This window comes from Thamnophis sirtalis, unplaced genomic scaffold (assembly GCF_051295495.1).
Source record: "Thamnophis sirtalis isolate CommonGarterSnake01/CBP01778 unplaced genomic scaffold, rThaSir2_p1.2 scaffold_2, whole genome shotgun sequence".
Lineage (NCBI taxonomy): Eukaryota > Metazoa > Chordata > Lepidosauria > Squamata > Natricidae > Thamnophis > Thamnophis sirtalis.
This window is the reverse complement of record NW_028261382.1, coordinates 123,364,741-123,378,510: the sequence shown is the minus strand read 5'-3', so window position 1 is coordinate 123,378,510 and position 13,770 is coordinate 123,364,741. Positions and strand designations below refer to the sequence as shown.

Here is a 13,770-nt window from a genome sequence, read left to right as displayed (position 1 = left end):
TTAAAGCTGTTAAGTTTGAACACCCCTGGGTTATTTTTTTCTAAAGGTTTAGAGGTGCAAGGATCTTGTAACTTGACAGTTTTAAGGCTTGCGTACTTCAAATGCCAGAGTTTCTGAGCCAGCATTTTGGTTGCTAAGCAAGAGCATTTTTAAGTGAGTTTCACCACATTTTAAAGTTGGCCACCCCCACTCAGTCACATGCTGGCAAGTCACTACCACCCGGTCACATGGCTGGCAAGCCACTCCCACCCAGTCACATGGCTGGCAAGCCACTCCCACAAAGCCGGCCACACCTACAGAAGAGGTTCTAAAAATGTTAAAACCCACCACTGATTTGCAACCACATTGCCAAGCTCGGCGCTCAAGCCAACAGCCTAAATACCATTTGACTGCAAGCAAAAACTAGTGGGGGTGGGTGGGAAGGAGAAACCACAAAATAGACTTAGTAACAGGAAACAAAGAAGCTAAAGTGCTCTAGGATTTTAGAGTTCAAACAAACAAGCACCTGCCAAACATTTCAGGCTAACAATTGTTGATAAGAAAGACAAAAAAAGACTGCATAGTGGATATAGATGTACCTGGAAAAAGCAGAAGAAAAGGAACTGTGAAGAAAACCACAAAATACTAAGAACTACAAACAGTGGCAAAAGAAAACAAAAATAGTACCAATAGTATTAGGTCTCTTGGGTGCAATAAAATTAAATAAAACATCCGGAGCATCATTTGAATGCCATTGAATGCCAAAATCATCATTAATCAATTGTAAAAAGCAGCTTTACGTGGAACAGCTTATATTCTGCAATGATACCTTTAACACCGTCCAAAAGAATATCTCCCTATCTCAGGTCCTTCGGAAGGACTTGATAGGTAGACACAAATCTCAAATCTGGTCTAAATTTCTGACCTGGCTGTGTGACTAATCATAATCATAGTAGCAACCTATAGCACGTCCACATCAGTCTCAATTAGCCAAGAGACATATTGTAAAGAATATGCTGGTTGGGCACACAATTTCACCAATACACAAGAAAATATGCAAATGTTAAATGACAAGTCTAGGCCCAAGCTTTTGGGAGATAAAGTAGCAAATACATTTGACAATTAAAAACAATACTTGGGCTATTCACCATCTGCTTAATTAAAAGCTAGCATTGTTGAACGCTACATGATTTCCAGACCATTTCCCAGGGCAAAATATATAGTTTAATTTTATTTGTTTAGACTGCAATAGAATAAGAATATTTTTGTCCATATTCATTATATCCCAGCAATTCAATTGTTCTGTCAGCTAATCACAGCATCAGGAATGCTTACTATGCTTATTTCATAGAGCAACAGTATGACGCAGAGCTCTGGGGAAAAAGGGAAAGAGAGGCTTCCATTAAATTATTGGATGACTCCTTATATTATTTATAAATGTATCACGACTTTAAAGCAGGGTTTAAGTCTGGTGAACCTCAACTCCCACAATTCCTCAGCCAGCATTCTGGGAGTTGAAGTCCACAAGCCTTAAACTTGCCAAGGTTGGAGACCCCTGCTTTAAAGGGAAACAGTTGAAAAGGAGGTGAAAGTGGCAAGACGATATCCCTAGAAAAGATGGCCAGACCTTATTAATCAGAGCTTACGCCAGTGATATGCCAACCACATGCCCACATGACAGGCAATAGATGTACAGGTTATAAATGTACAGGCAGTCCTTTTATGCTTCTCAACTCAGATGGAATGAGCACACAACACAGAAGACAGGAAAGAGAAAACACTGCAAACCAGAGCACATAGATATTTCCTTAGGAAGAAATCGTCAGAGAATCGCCAGAAAATGCAGGAAGCTCTCCTTGAAAGCACAAAAGGAGGAGATTATTATGACAAATGAAGAGTTTCTGCTATAAGCAGCCACAAGAGAGGGTACCTATATCTTCATTAGGGGAGAAGGAAAATGAGCTGTATAGAGTTTTTACATGCATGCTTAATATGGACAGCCTTACAGGCAGATATAGACATTCAGCCCGAAATGACAATCGTCAATCATACTACTTGTTAAGCAGGCCACTTGATGTGACCATGTCCAATTAGATGACCTTTTTTTACAGGGCTTGCCAAGCAAACATCATGGTCGTTAAGTGAATGCATTTAGCCAATTAGAAGTAAAAGCCAGTTTGTGGCAAAAAATATATATATTGTAAATTGTGATCACACAACGAGATGTTGCAAAGAGTTGTACATGTGGGCTGGTTGCTAAGCACTCAAAAGGTGACCAAGGCAGGGGGAAGCGTCTGTCAGAACTTGCAAACCAGGTTGTAAGTAGCTCTGGAGAGGTGCATCATAATTTTGAATGGTTAAGAGTCCATACATCAGTAGTGTAGGAAAAGACATTGGCAACATTATGCTTTTATGGCTCTGATAGAGAAGCATGAACTAGTGCTCACTGGCAGGCCTTTTTAAAATTTTCACTATTGACTTTACTCTAAAGATTCGCTATTGATGGGATGTGATTTATACACAAGAAGAGCAGATGTGTTTCTTCTGTACTGGCAGAATCACTGTCCCATTTGAATCATATCTTTTTAGTGGGCAAACCGGCAAACCATCCAGATGTAATTAGCAAAGCTACTGGGATTTCCAATGATGCATCAGATGCATATCCCTGATATACACTGTATATTTAAAGTCATACTAGTCTCCCTTTATTTATTTATCAGCATAAATATAACATTATATATATATATATATATATATATGTATGTATGTATGTATGTATGTATGTATGTATGTATGTATGTATGTATGTATGTATATATATATATATATATATATATATATATATATATATATATATATATATATGTATATGTATATGTATATGTATATGTATATATATATGTATATATATGTGTGTGTGTGTGTGTGTGTGTGTGTATCCTTTTGCCCTGATATAATTATGTTGATTATATTTGTTATATATATATATTTTATATATTATTTTGTATATATTTTAACTGACACACACACACACCAATTGGGAAAAGAAAGGTCGGGACTGTTGGTGTATTGACAGTTCATGACTGGAAGAGACATGGCAACAAGGTCAGCCAATGAAGAGACATGGCAATAAGGTCAGCCAATGAAGAGACATGGCAACTGGGTCAGCCAGTGAGGGCTGTTTGGAAACTGAAACAGTATTTGCTGTATAAGCAACAAGGAGACAGCAAAGAGCCTGGGCATGGCTTAGCTCAACTCTTCTGTACTAAAGCTGAGTCTGTGCTGAGCTCTAAACTTGTCTCCTGCTCTGAACTGTTCTCTCCTCTGCCTGTGTTTGCTTGTATTTACTACCACGCTGGAAAACCTGCTTTTGGTATTGTATTCTTATTTCATGTGTTTTATTATATATAAAGAGAAGTTAATGAATCCTGCTGAATCAGTTACCTATGTGTGCTTTCTGGATGTGATTGCTGCTGCAAACTCTGATAACAACTGTATAGATTGGAAACATGCAGAAGAGGCCTTCATCCTACAATGGATAGACTGTGTGTATGTTAGAATTTATTAGTTGTGCTACTGATTACCAGAGTAGACTTGGGCTACTTGGACTAAAAGATTTGGAGTAATTCTTGGAAGTACTGGTGATTAGCCTTGATGGTGATATGATGGCCTCTGAAGATCAACCAGTGGGAGACTTTCTTGTGCAGTTTTTGGCGACTCTGAGAACAGTGTTGGACTAGAGGGGGCCAATCCAGCAGGTACTGTTTTACATAGGAGGGACCTCCATCAAATTCTATAACTCAGAAAAGAAACTACTGAATGTCCCATAAAGAGGTTGACACCCTTCTTTCAACTTCTCAGCCACGGAGAGTTCAGAAAAAAAATGCTACAAGTATGCCTTCAAGTATGTATCAAGTGATAAGTGTCACCACTCTTGTAACATAAAGGGGATGTTGACATTTTTATATCAACACACCTCTCACCTCTTGTCCTGCCACAAATCCAAAATATTTACTTAATGCCAGATCTCAAGAGGCTTATCATACTTTAATGAACCTTTCAAAATGTTTCCCGAGAAACCTGTAAGGACCAAAAAGATATCAGGACTTTTACAGGAAAACCTTCCTCCGGTCAACTGGATGTAAGGAAAAAAACATGGTACAGTCTAATAAAGAACATTATTAAACTGAAAACCTCACGTGTTAGTGTTTATTTTTAAAATCCCTGTGTTTGAGCTGCTTTAAAAGTAACAATTCATCACTGAATGTATAATTCTATTTTTAGCCTGGTACAAGATTAAAATGGTTAATTTCAAGAATAATTCCAAAAGACAAAGCGGTTTGAACTCAACAGCTGGCATGTACATAGAAGAAAGTAATAGAGAACAGCTCACAGCTGAACATACGGTGGTCCTTGAATTACAACTGGTCACTTAGCGACTGTTTGAAGCTATGACGGACTCCAAAATGATACTTATGACAGGTTAGAAGTTTCCATTCCCCCAGCCCCCCCCCCCGTCAAGTGATCCCATCTTGAGTACTCAGTAACCATTCCACAATTGCGACCATAGGTGGGTTTCACGTAAGTTTACCACTGTTTTGCCCCGCATGCGCACACTCACTTCATGACCACGTGGCCTTCTGCAAATGCTTGCACACGTGGTTTGCACACATGCATGGGGCTTAGAAAATGTGGCTAAATAGGACAGCATAGAGCTGTGGCAGGTGGGTGGGGACAGGCCCACAGGCCGCCACTACTGGTTTGCCCAAACCGGCTGAATACCACCTCTGATTACGTCCATCTGCAGTGTCCTGTAGTAACATGGTCACAACCTCTTCATTATTTTTTGCTAGAAACCAGAATTTATTTTTGGTTTTTGGCAAAACAAGATCCACTGTGAATAATGATTCACTTAGCAACCACAAATGACCCTGGTGATTTATTTAATGACCACTACAAAAAACATCAAATTGATGATGACTCACTTAACAATTTATTACTATTTATTAGCATGATTTATTACTGTAATTCCAGGATCAATTACAGTCATAAATTAAGGACTACGTGCACACAAAAAGCTGGCTGATTGTTGCTGTGGATGGAGACCAAAGGTTGGGCAAAAAGAACAGAGGAATAGAAAAGGACTGCCTGCTATCCTGAATGCCAGTACTCTATATTTAAATATTTTATTATAGTTCTCAGTAACAGCAAACCAGCTTTTAGTCTATAAGAACAGGAGCACAGGTAACTGTCCTTCTCTTAACATCTTACTTTGAAAGAAAAAAAAAGCCTTACCTGCTGTAATTTCCTAAAGAAACTAATAAAGACATCACTGTTTGTAACACTTGGATCAACGGAAACTGCAATAGAAGAAATTGCAATAGAATAGAAAATATATCTTAAAATATTCCACAGACGGTCGAGAGACACCAAGAAAAAATATATATGCACAATTTATTAATCAAATTGAATCAGAAAAAAAATCCTACATCCTAAAATCTTGATGATCATGGAGAAAAATCTATGTGAGGGTTATGAGTGGAAAATGACGATGGCACATAATAATGAAATAACTGAATTTCTGATAAAGGCATATAACTCAAAGGAAGTTTAAGATTTTCATAAATGAAATGTTTAGCTTAATGCTTAATCTCAAGAAACCAGATTCAGTTTAGAATACTTGTTCGAGGTGAGTTCTCTGCTTTTTTTTTTTCTATACTGCAGATCGAACGTCTACTCCAGATATCACTGGATTCTATCAGAGCATTTTCAAAGAGTCCCCAAACCTCATGAAATATTGTTTAAAAAACTCAGTGAGCTCCAGTAGGAACGCTATGGTGCAGAATTCCTAGCCCTTAAGAACTGCACTAAGTACACCCCGCTATATCTGTTCATAAACTTCCTCTAAAGTCCCAGTCACCTAAAATATCTTTTTCTGCACAATTCCTTTCAACCCTTTCTGGTCTATGAAATCATAGCATGCACAAATTCAATATTTGCTTGAAAGCTCATTAACAAATCAGTTGCCAGTGTAGCATTCAGTATACCGTTCTGTAGATACTGTTCTAGCTGCGTTCTCCTTTCATCAGCCATTGACTTTGTCATTGCAAGGAAAAATTTTGGAGGAAACGAAGGCATTCCTTTTCCAAAGACTCGTCTTAGCTGAAAAGATAAATAATCTTTAAATGGTACTAATCTGTTACCAAATATCAAATATTTATTACTTGAAGATATTCATTAATAAATTCCCAAATATTACTTCCTTTAAGGATGTTGGCATCGATAAGAGATCTGAATTGGACTGCTCTTATGTTACTAATAGAAGAGAATATATGCAACTCAATGTTGAATTGTGCAGTCCTTGGTACTCTCTGAACTAGGTTGCTTGCTTGCAGACATTTCAATACCCAACTAGGTAACAATATCAGTGCTACTGAGTGTGGGATTTGATCCATGGTTATATACAGTAGCTTGCTCTGATGTGGTGTGGGCATGGCTTGTTAATTCCTTGATTAGGGTATTCTTTTCGGATAGATTGTTTGTCTCGCATCAACCTGCCTTTACTTCTCTGGATGGTCATTGGGGGACAGAATGCATTCTAGTAGCAAATAAATTAGTAATTCATAAAAGAAAAAGCACGGATGTTATTTGTGACACCATACATAGGCTACGTAAACTAAAAATGTACTGTATATAGATATAACAGAATAAAAATAACTGAGTGCAAGATTTAAGAAAAGTCTCAGTTTATAAAAAGACTAATGGATACTATCAGGTGTGATACAGCAATTAAAACTTACAAAAACAAAAAAAACAAAAAGGTAAAACTATTTTTATTAGAAAAAATAATAATTTTGGAGCAAACCCATATTGCTATAGTCCTTATATGCATGTAGTGGTGTAAGCAGTGTTTTCATATTTCAGGGACTTGCCACAAAGAAGAGGGAGTCAACTTATTTCCCAAAGTACAAAAGGCAAGACAAGAAATAATGAATGAAAAGTAATCAAGGAGAGAAGCAACTTAGAATTAAGAGAAATTTTCTAACAATGAGAGCAATTAACCAGTGGAATGACTTGCCTCCAGAGATTGTGGGTGTTCCATCCCACTGGAAGCTTTTAAGAAGAGACTGGACAGCCATTATCTGAAATGGTTTAGAGTTTCCTGCTTGAGCAGTGTGTTGGATTATGAGATCTCCAAGGTCTCTTCCAACTCTGTTATTCTCTATAAAGTACTATGTGCACTCACTGAATAATATAATTTTATTCTTCTCTCTCTCTTTTCCTTGCACAATTGTTCAATTTTAAGAGATTCTCTTTGGTGGGGAAGTTCAAGGAAATCAAGAAATTGGCCATTACCATACAACAGAAGTCTGGCTCCCTTTTACACGTACTGTAGCTTATTTATGAAAAGAAAGTGAGTCTTTCACTGCATTCGCACAACTACAATTTTGACTTTTTTGATCTCCTTCATAGATACACAATTTGGTGAAGGACAAAGAAACCTTTCTTTCTGTAGCTTATATTCTTACTTTCATGGTTTCATTGGAATAATTAAAGCTTCAATGACATTGATATTATTTTCACTGAATGCCTGTTTTCTGAACATAGCTTTGATATGTATGGTCCTCACTTTATTTCATGGGAAGCCCCAGGTCTGAAAATACGCTGAGAGATTATTATCCAAAGGCAAAGAGGAGTGTCTACTGATGTGTATATGTCTCTGCACACATACAAAGTTTCATGCAACAATAAACTATTCATGTGTAAACATTTCTTTCATGTACAAAGCTAGAAACATGTTGCAAAACTTAAGTCTGAACGGTGCCGATGACCCTATGCAAAGAAACCAATTATAGATTTTATGCAAGCACCATTCCTCTGTGAAGAACATTTTGTGGCTCTTTGACAATGAAACCTTCCCCCCCTCCACCAAGAATAATGGTTGGATGAGGGGGAAAAAATAAAGGGAACAAAGTCTTCATCTTACCTGTTCATTCCAGCGGTGCAACTGACTGTAACGTAACTTGCAGAAAAGGAAGCCCTCCAAATATACAGAATACAGCTGAAAATACACAGTCTCCAAATAAATCATTTCAGGATTGTTAAAAGAATTCACCACTTCCTATCAGTTGTGTTCATCTTGCATTCCTACTGGCCAAGAAAGAGGAAACTCATTCCTGAGGGTTTTAAAGTCATAGTGGAAGCCAAAAGGTGTGTATAAGGTGTGTTTAAAAGGGTAGAGCTTTGGTTGCATCATTGTGGCCACCATCTTGACTCCTCTCTCTCTCTCTCTCTCTCTCTCTCACACACACACACACACACACACACACACACACACACACACACACCATGAATACCCTTGCACACAGATTTGATACAGCTTGACTACCTCTTTATTGAGGAGGACTGGCCCTTGAGACTTGGTCAGACCTTCTCAACTTCAATGACTTTCAGGCAGGTGGACTTCGATTCCCACAATTCCCCACCCAGCATTTTAAGTTGCCAAGGGAAACACTGGACTGTTCCATTCTAGAAAAGATCCCCATTCCTTCAGTCTGGAACATTTTAAACGTTAAAAAACGTATCCCACCCTGCCAAAACCAATGAAAAGGAAGCTTGCCAATTTTCACAGATCACCTGAAAGGAGCGTTACAAGTAACAGCACACTTGTCTTTTTTCTCTTTTTGTTCCCACACTTCCCTTGCGATTTTTAGTACCTACTTGAGCGCCTCGTTCCCATTTCTGTCATAAACTTGTTTATAGGTGTCATTTCCTCAAGCAGCTTTGAGCGCTGGCCAAGTCGGTGAAGTTTTAAGTCAAATCAAATCAAAACTATTTTTCTTTCCCCTTCTTCGCCTCGTCTCCCCCCCCCCCCGTTCCCTCTCGGAAGCTCCTTCTGACCCCCCCTCCTTTTCTTCATCTCAAGCCCCTCAACAGGCGCTTCTCTTCTCCTCAGGCGCAAAAACGCGCATCCAAGGCCAGCTGGCCCTTGACCGAGAGCCTCGCTCTCCCGCTCCGAGAAGTCTTCACCCTCCGGCATCCACGCTTCGCCCACGGGCACTAGCGGCACTCCCTCCCCTCACCAACCCACCCGCGCGCCCCCCTCACAGAACCATCTTTGCTCTCCTTTCTTCCTTTCCTTTCGGGGTTGTAACAGGAATGGGTGGGGCGCGCTCGCTCTCCGGATCGCCGCCAATTTTAATCCCACCCAGGCCGCCCGCCGCTGCCCAACTGTTGATCCTCCGACCCCCACCTACCCACCCCCTTTAAACGGGGATCGTCGGCCATCAAATCCACCTGCCTGGATGCCAACCCCGCCCCCCTTCTTCGCTCCGCGCCTCCCCACCCCGCCGCACTACGCTTCCCTCCGCCTTCCCCACCTCCCGACAAGGGTTTCGCCGGGATGAAGCAACCGGGGGCCGAAGGGTACCGTTCCCCCGCGGAGGAGGTCGCCAGGGCGCCCGAGGGGCAAAGCCTGGCTCTTACTGGAGCAACCAGGCAAGATCTGGCACTGCCGGGCTAGTTCGCCCTTCCCGCCTCCCCTCGTGTCGGGGATCCACCCCTCCTTCCCTCCCTTTCAAGGGAAGCTACTCCACCACGTAGCGGCCGCCAAACTTCTCCAGCAGCTCTTCGGAGAGAGGGATGCTGAAGTGCATCTTCATGGCGCTTGCCGGCCGCCCGGAGAGGGGAACCGATGGAGCCGTCTGGCCGGACCGAGGAAGTGGAGCAGGGCGGCCGCGGGAGGATTTGTTTGCTCCACGTGACGGAGGAGGGGCGCGGTTGCCTCCCCCTTCCACCACCACCCCACACGCGCGCGCGCGCGAGGCAGAGCGGCGGCAGGTGGAGGTGGCTCTGAGGAGAGCAGGGTTGCCTCGCTTAAGGCGCAACCTTGGGAAGAGGGGGTGGGGGTCAGCAGTGGTGGCCCCGAGCCGCGACGGAGCCCCGAGTCAGCTAATGGGTCACATAAAGAGGAATCGCTTTGCATTCCATTATTATAACAATCTTCCAATATTTGAGGGGCTGCCACAGAGAGGAAGGGGGGGGGTGTCGAGCTATTTTCCAAAGTACCCGAAGGCCAGACAAGGAATAACGATGGAAACTGAACAAGGAGAGATTCAATCTAGAAACAAGGAGAAATTTTTCGACAGGGAGAGCAATCAACCAATGGAACAGCTTTCCCTCAGAAGTTGTGGGAGCTTCATCACTGGAAGCTTTCAAGAAGAGACTGGACTTGCATCTGTCAGAAATGGTATAGGCCAGGGTGTCCTGCTTCAGGGAAGGGGGTTGGACTAGATGACCTACAAGGTCCCTTCCAACTCTGTTGTTCTGTTATTATTTTTAAGGGCAGCTACTTGAACAACACTCCTGTGTTTATGGTGGCTCCGCTCTTGCAAAGCCTGCGTTTCCTAAAATAATGAATTATGTCAGAGTTTGTTTCATAAATTCGAATCCAGGAGCGCACACACATATAACTGATGCAGCAGGGTTCATTAACTTCTTTATATACATAAGAATAGATGAATAAATGTATAATACCAACAGGTGGTTCTTCCAAATAAACACAAGACAGGAGAGTTACAGGCAAACACAAGCAGTTACAGGTAGTTTCATATCAGCAGACAAGCCCAAATTGCTAGTTTACTTCTCAGAGCAGCAGACTGCTTTCTTAAGTTTCTGTTTCAATTCTTTGCACAGACTCAAATCTGTTTAAGCTGCCATTGGCTGACTTAGTTGCTATGCCTATTCATTGGCTGACCTTGTCCCCATATCTCTCCCAGTCATGAATATTTTAACAAATTATAATACAATGAAAGAATCAGTAGCTACCCAGGGCCACCTTTCATTCAGTTCATAAAATCTCAGATTTTATTCGAAAGATTTCCTCACCCACAATAATGCCAGTGGTGATTTTGTGCCAATGAAAGTCAATGTATATTGGTATCCTGGCTTTGGGTTAAGAGATAGTGTGTCGTTGCAGTGTCAAAGGCTCTCTTTAAGGACACCTAAAGAGAATTTCATAGGTCAAAAGCAGCACTCTTGAATACTAGAAACTACTGAAAGCCAAGGTAGCATCTGCAACACTGGCTTTATATGAAAGGAATAACTTTTGCCTGCCAGCTGACGAGCTGCTGCATTCTCCATCAGTGCCAGCTTTGGGGTATTCTTTAAAGCAGACCCAGGCAAAGCGCATTGCAGTAGCTGATGTGGGGGATAGTGAGGGCACAATAAATAATCATTGCCCTGGCAAAGTGCTTCAGAAGGGGCTACAACAAGAAAGCCAAATGTCCTGGGGGAAAAATCTCCCTAACCATAGTCTCAAAAGTCTGTTCAGGAGGAACGCTGAGTTGTAAACCTGCTTCTTTGGGAAAACTGCCTCTTTATATGGAGCAGGAGAATTGCCAGATATTTTCTGAATAAGCCACACACTTGCAAGATTCAATCCCAGCTTGTTTCTTCCCATTCCAATTCTGTAACAGCCTCAAGATCCTGAGTCAGGACTTTTAACTACAGACCAGTCCAGAGTGGTGATGTATTATTGAGTGTCACTAATATACTGATGATGTTGTATCCCAAACTGACAAAAGGCCTCAGGGGACTTCATTGGTCATATTAAATAATAGGGGTGGTGAACCCTCTGATGTTTCTTGAACAGCTGCAGCAGTTTTCCAGTGAGTTCTCCCTACTCAGGAAAAATTAGAATTACTATGTAGAAGAGGGTCTTTGGCTCTCAGTTCTCAAAATGGGGCTGTAAGGATAACATGATTGATGGCAGTGGAGGCCACAGAGAGAACTAACAGTAGCTAGAATTATATTCTGGACCTTCACCTTAGCTGATGTCTGTTTATGCACAATCTACAAGATAATGCAAGAACACCAGAAAAGCAAATATAATTCAGTTTCTGTAAGTATAGAGTGAAAAAGAACCAGAATCACAATGTAAGTGGGTTAATAGCCTGAAAACAAATGCTGGTATTTGTTTTTGAGCACAACGTAAAGAGCAGCAGGATGGTTTGCAGCATAGATCTTTCACAAGAGAGATTAAAAGACAAAGGAAAGATGTGTATGACCTCATTCATAATAGATAGATCTATGATAGACCTTGATTTATCCTTTCATATCAAGGGTTTCCATCTTATTTTGATTTATTTTCTTTCATCCAATCCAGTGCTGTCTATAGGCAGGTATTCAGGGAATTTTAAAGTCACCTGATGACACTGTCACAAAGAAAAAGATATGAATGCCATAAACCTATTGCCTGATGCTCTTGCAAGAGTTTTGTGTATATGTTAAAAACATCAGGGGCAAAATAGTGCCTTGAGAGACTTCCTATAACAGGTCCCACTTTGTGACAGAGTTGCTAGCCACACCATCTCCATCTAGAACCATCCCAACATAAAGAATTGCAAAAGAGGGCCCCCTGTTGTGAAAACTTCCAAGCATTCCAGAAAAATCCTTGGACAGTAATACCATAAGCTGCAGAAAAACTGGGACAGTGTTTTCAAACTTGGCAAGTTTAAGATATCAGAATTCCAAATCCTAGAATTCCACATTGAACATGCTGGCTAGGGAGCTGAAGTTCACACAGCTTGAAGTTTGAAAAACAGATCTAAGCAAGCCAAAAGATTTGACATTTCTGATCTACATAATCTAATTATTTATGACAGTTTGAAGCTGGTCACCTTGTCCATTTTCTTGCCCAACCATGGAAAATTGGAAACTGGCCTGGATTGGAAATTACCCAACTGAGGAATCAAAAAAGGCTTTTAAAGCAGTAGTCTAATAAGTGGCTACTTTAAAAATGAGGTAAACTAGCAAATGAAGGGGAATTAAAATGCTGCTCATATTCATATATCATTAGCTGAATTGCATAGAACAAGGATGGTGGGTCATGGAGGATAAAAATAAAATGTCATTTCCTTTTCCTCTCCTATTAAATTGAATGTTTGACTGACATAAAACTGAACAGCAAAAAAATCTTATGTAAGAACTTAGTTTCTTTTTTTTTAATTGAACATTTTTGAAAAAAAACCACAAACTTTTACAAATGTTTAGTTCCCCCCCCCACCCTCCCCCCCCAATGCCCCTCAACCTTCCCCCTCCCCCCCCCGACTTCCCCGAAACAATACGGGGTATAAGTCTTTAACAAAGAGAATCTAAGGTACAGTTAAAAGGGGAAAAAAAGAAAAAAGATAGTTAACGTATTTCCATTGAACTCTAGCTCCTCCTTGCTGGACTAACTCTAGATAATTTATAATTCCTGATCTCTAATCATAAACTGGAATTTCTTAGTCCCATATTTGTTTTGAGTATAATCAATCCATCATTTCCACTCCAGTTTGTATCTCTCGTTTGAATGGTCCTTAAGATATTCAGATATTTTGGCCATTTTGGCTAGGTTTGTTACTTTCAATGTCCATTCTTGAATAGTAGGCAAATCTTCCTTCTTCCAGTATTGCGCCACCAACAATCTTACTGCAGTTATTAAATGCAATATCAGATTAGTCTCTACAACTGTACAATCAGTAATTATGCCTAACAAAAATAACTGAGGGGTAAACTTTATCCTTTTTTAAAGAACATTTTGCATAATCCACCATATTTTAATCCAAAATGCTTTAACCTTTGTGCAAGTCCACCATATATGAAAATATGTAGCGTCCATGCAATCACATCTCCAGCATTTAGGTTGTAAGTTCGGATACATAGAAGCCATTTTTTTAGGATCTAAATGCCATCTATAATACATCTTATAAAAATTTTCTCTCAAGTTTGGGGCCTGTGTAAATTTTA

The 13,770-nt window shown here is 40.5% G+C and overlaps 1 protein-coding gene across 3 annotated transcripts in view; it reads right to left on the bottom strand.

Moving 5' to 3' along the window:
* Nucleotides 1-9,723, bottom strand: part of SNX31 (sorting nexin 31) — a 28,872-nt gene extending 19,149 nt beyond the window's left edge. For 2 of the 3 annotated variants that reach the window (XM_014056084.2, XM_014056085.2), the window contains exons 1-4: nt 9,576-9,723; nt 7,967-8,041; nt 6,027-6,141; nt 5,275-5,339 (exon numbers count right to left, since the gene is read on the bottom strand). In XM_014056084.2, the coding sequence (XP_013911559.1) occupies nt 5,275-5,339; nt 6,027-6,141; nt 7,967-8,041; nt 9,576-9,641 (321 nt within the window). In that variant the 5' untranslated portion in view covers nt 9,642-9,723. Of the gene's footprint in view, nt 1-5,274; nt 5,340-6,026; nt 6,142-7,966; nt 8,128-9,575 lie in introns of all 3 variants that reach the window. The other variant, XM_014056086.2, reaches the window with a different exon arrangement.
* Nucleotides 9,724-13,770: the final 4,047 nt, after the last annotated feature.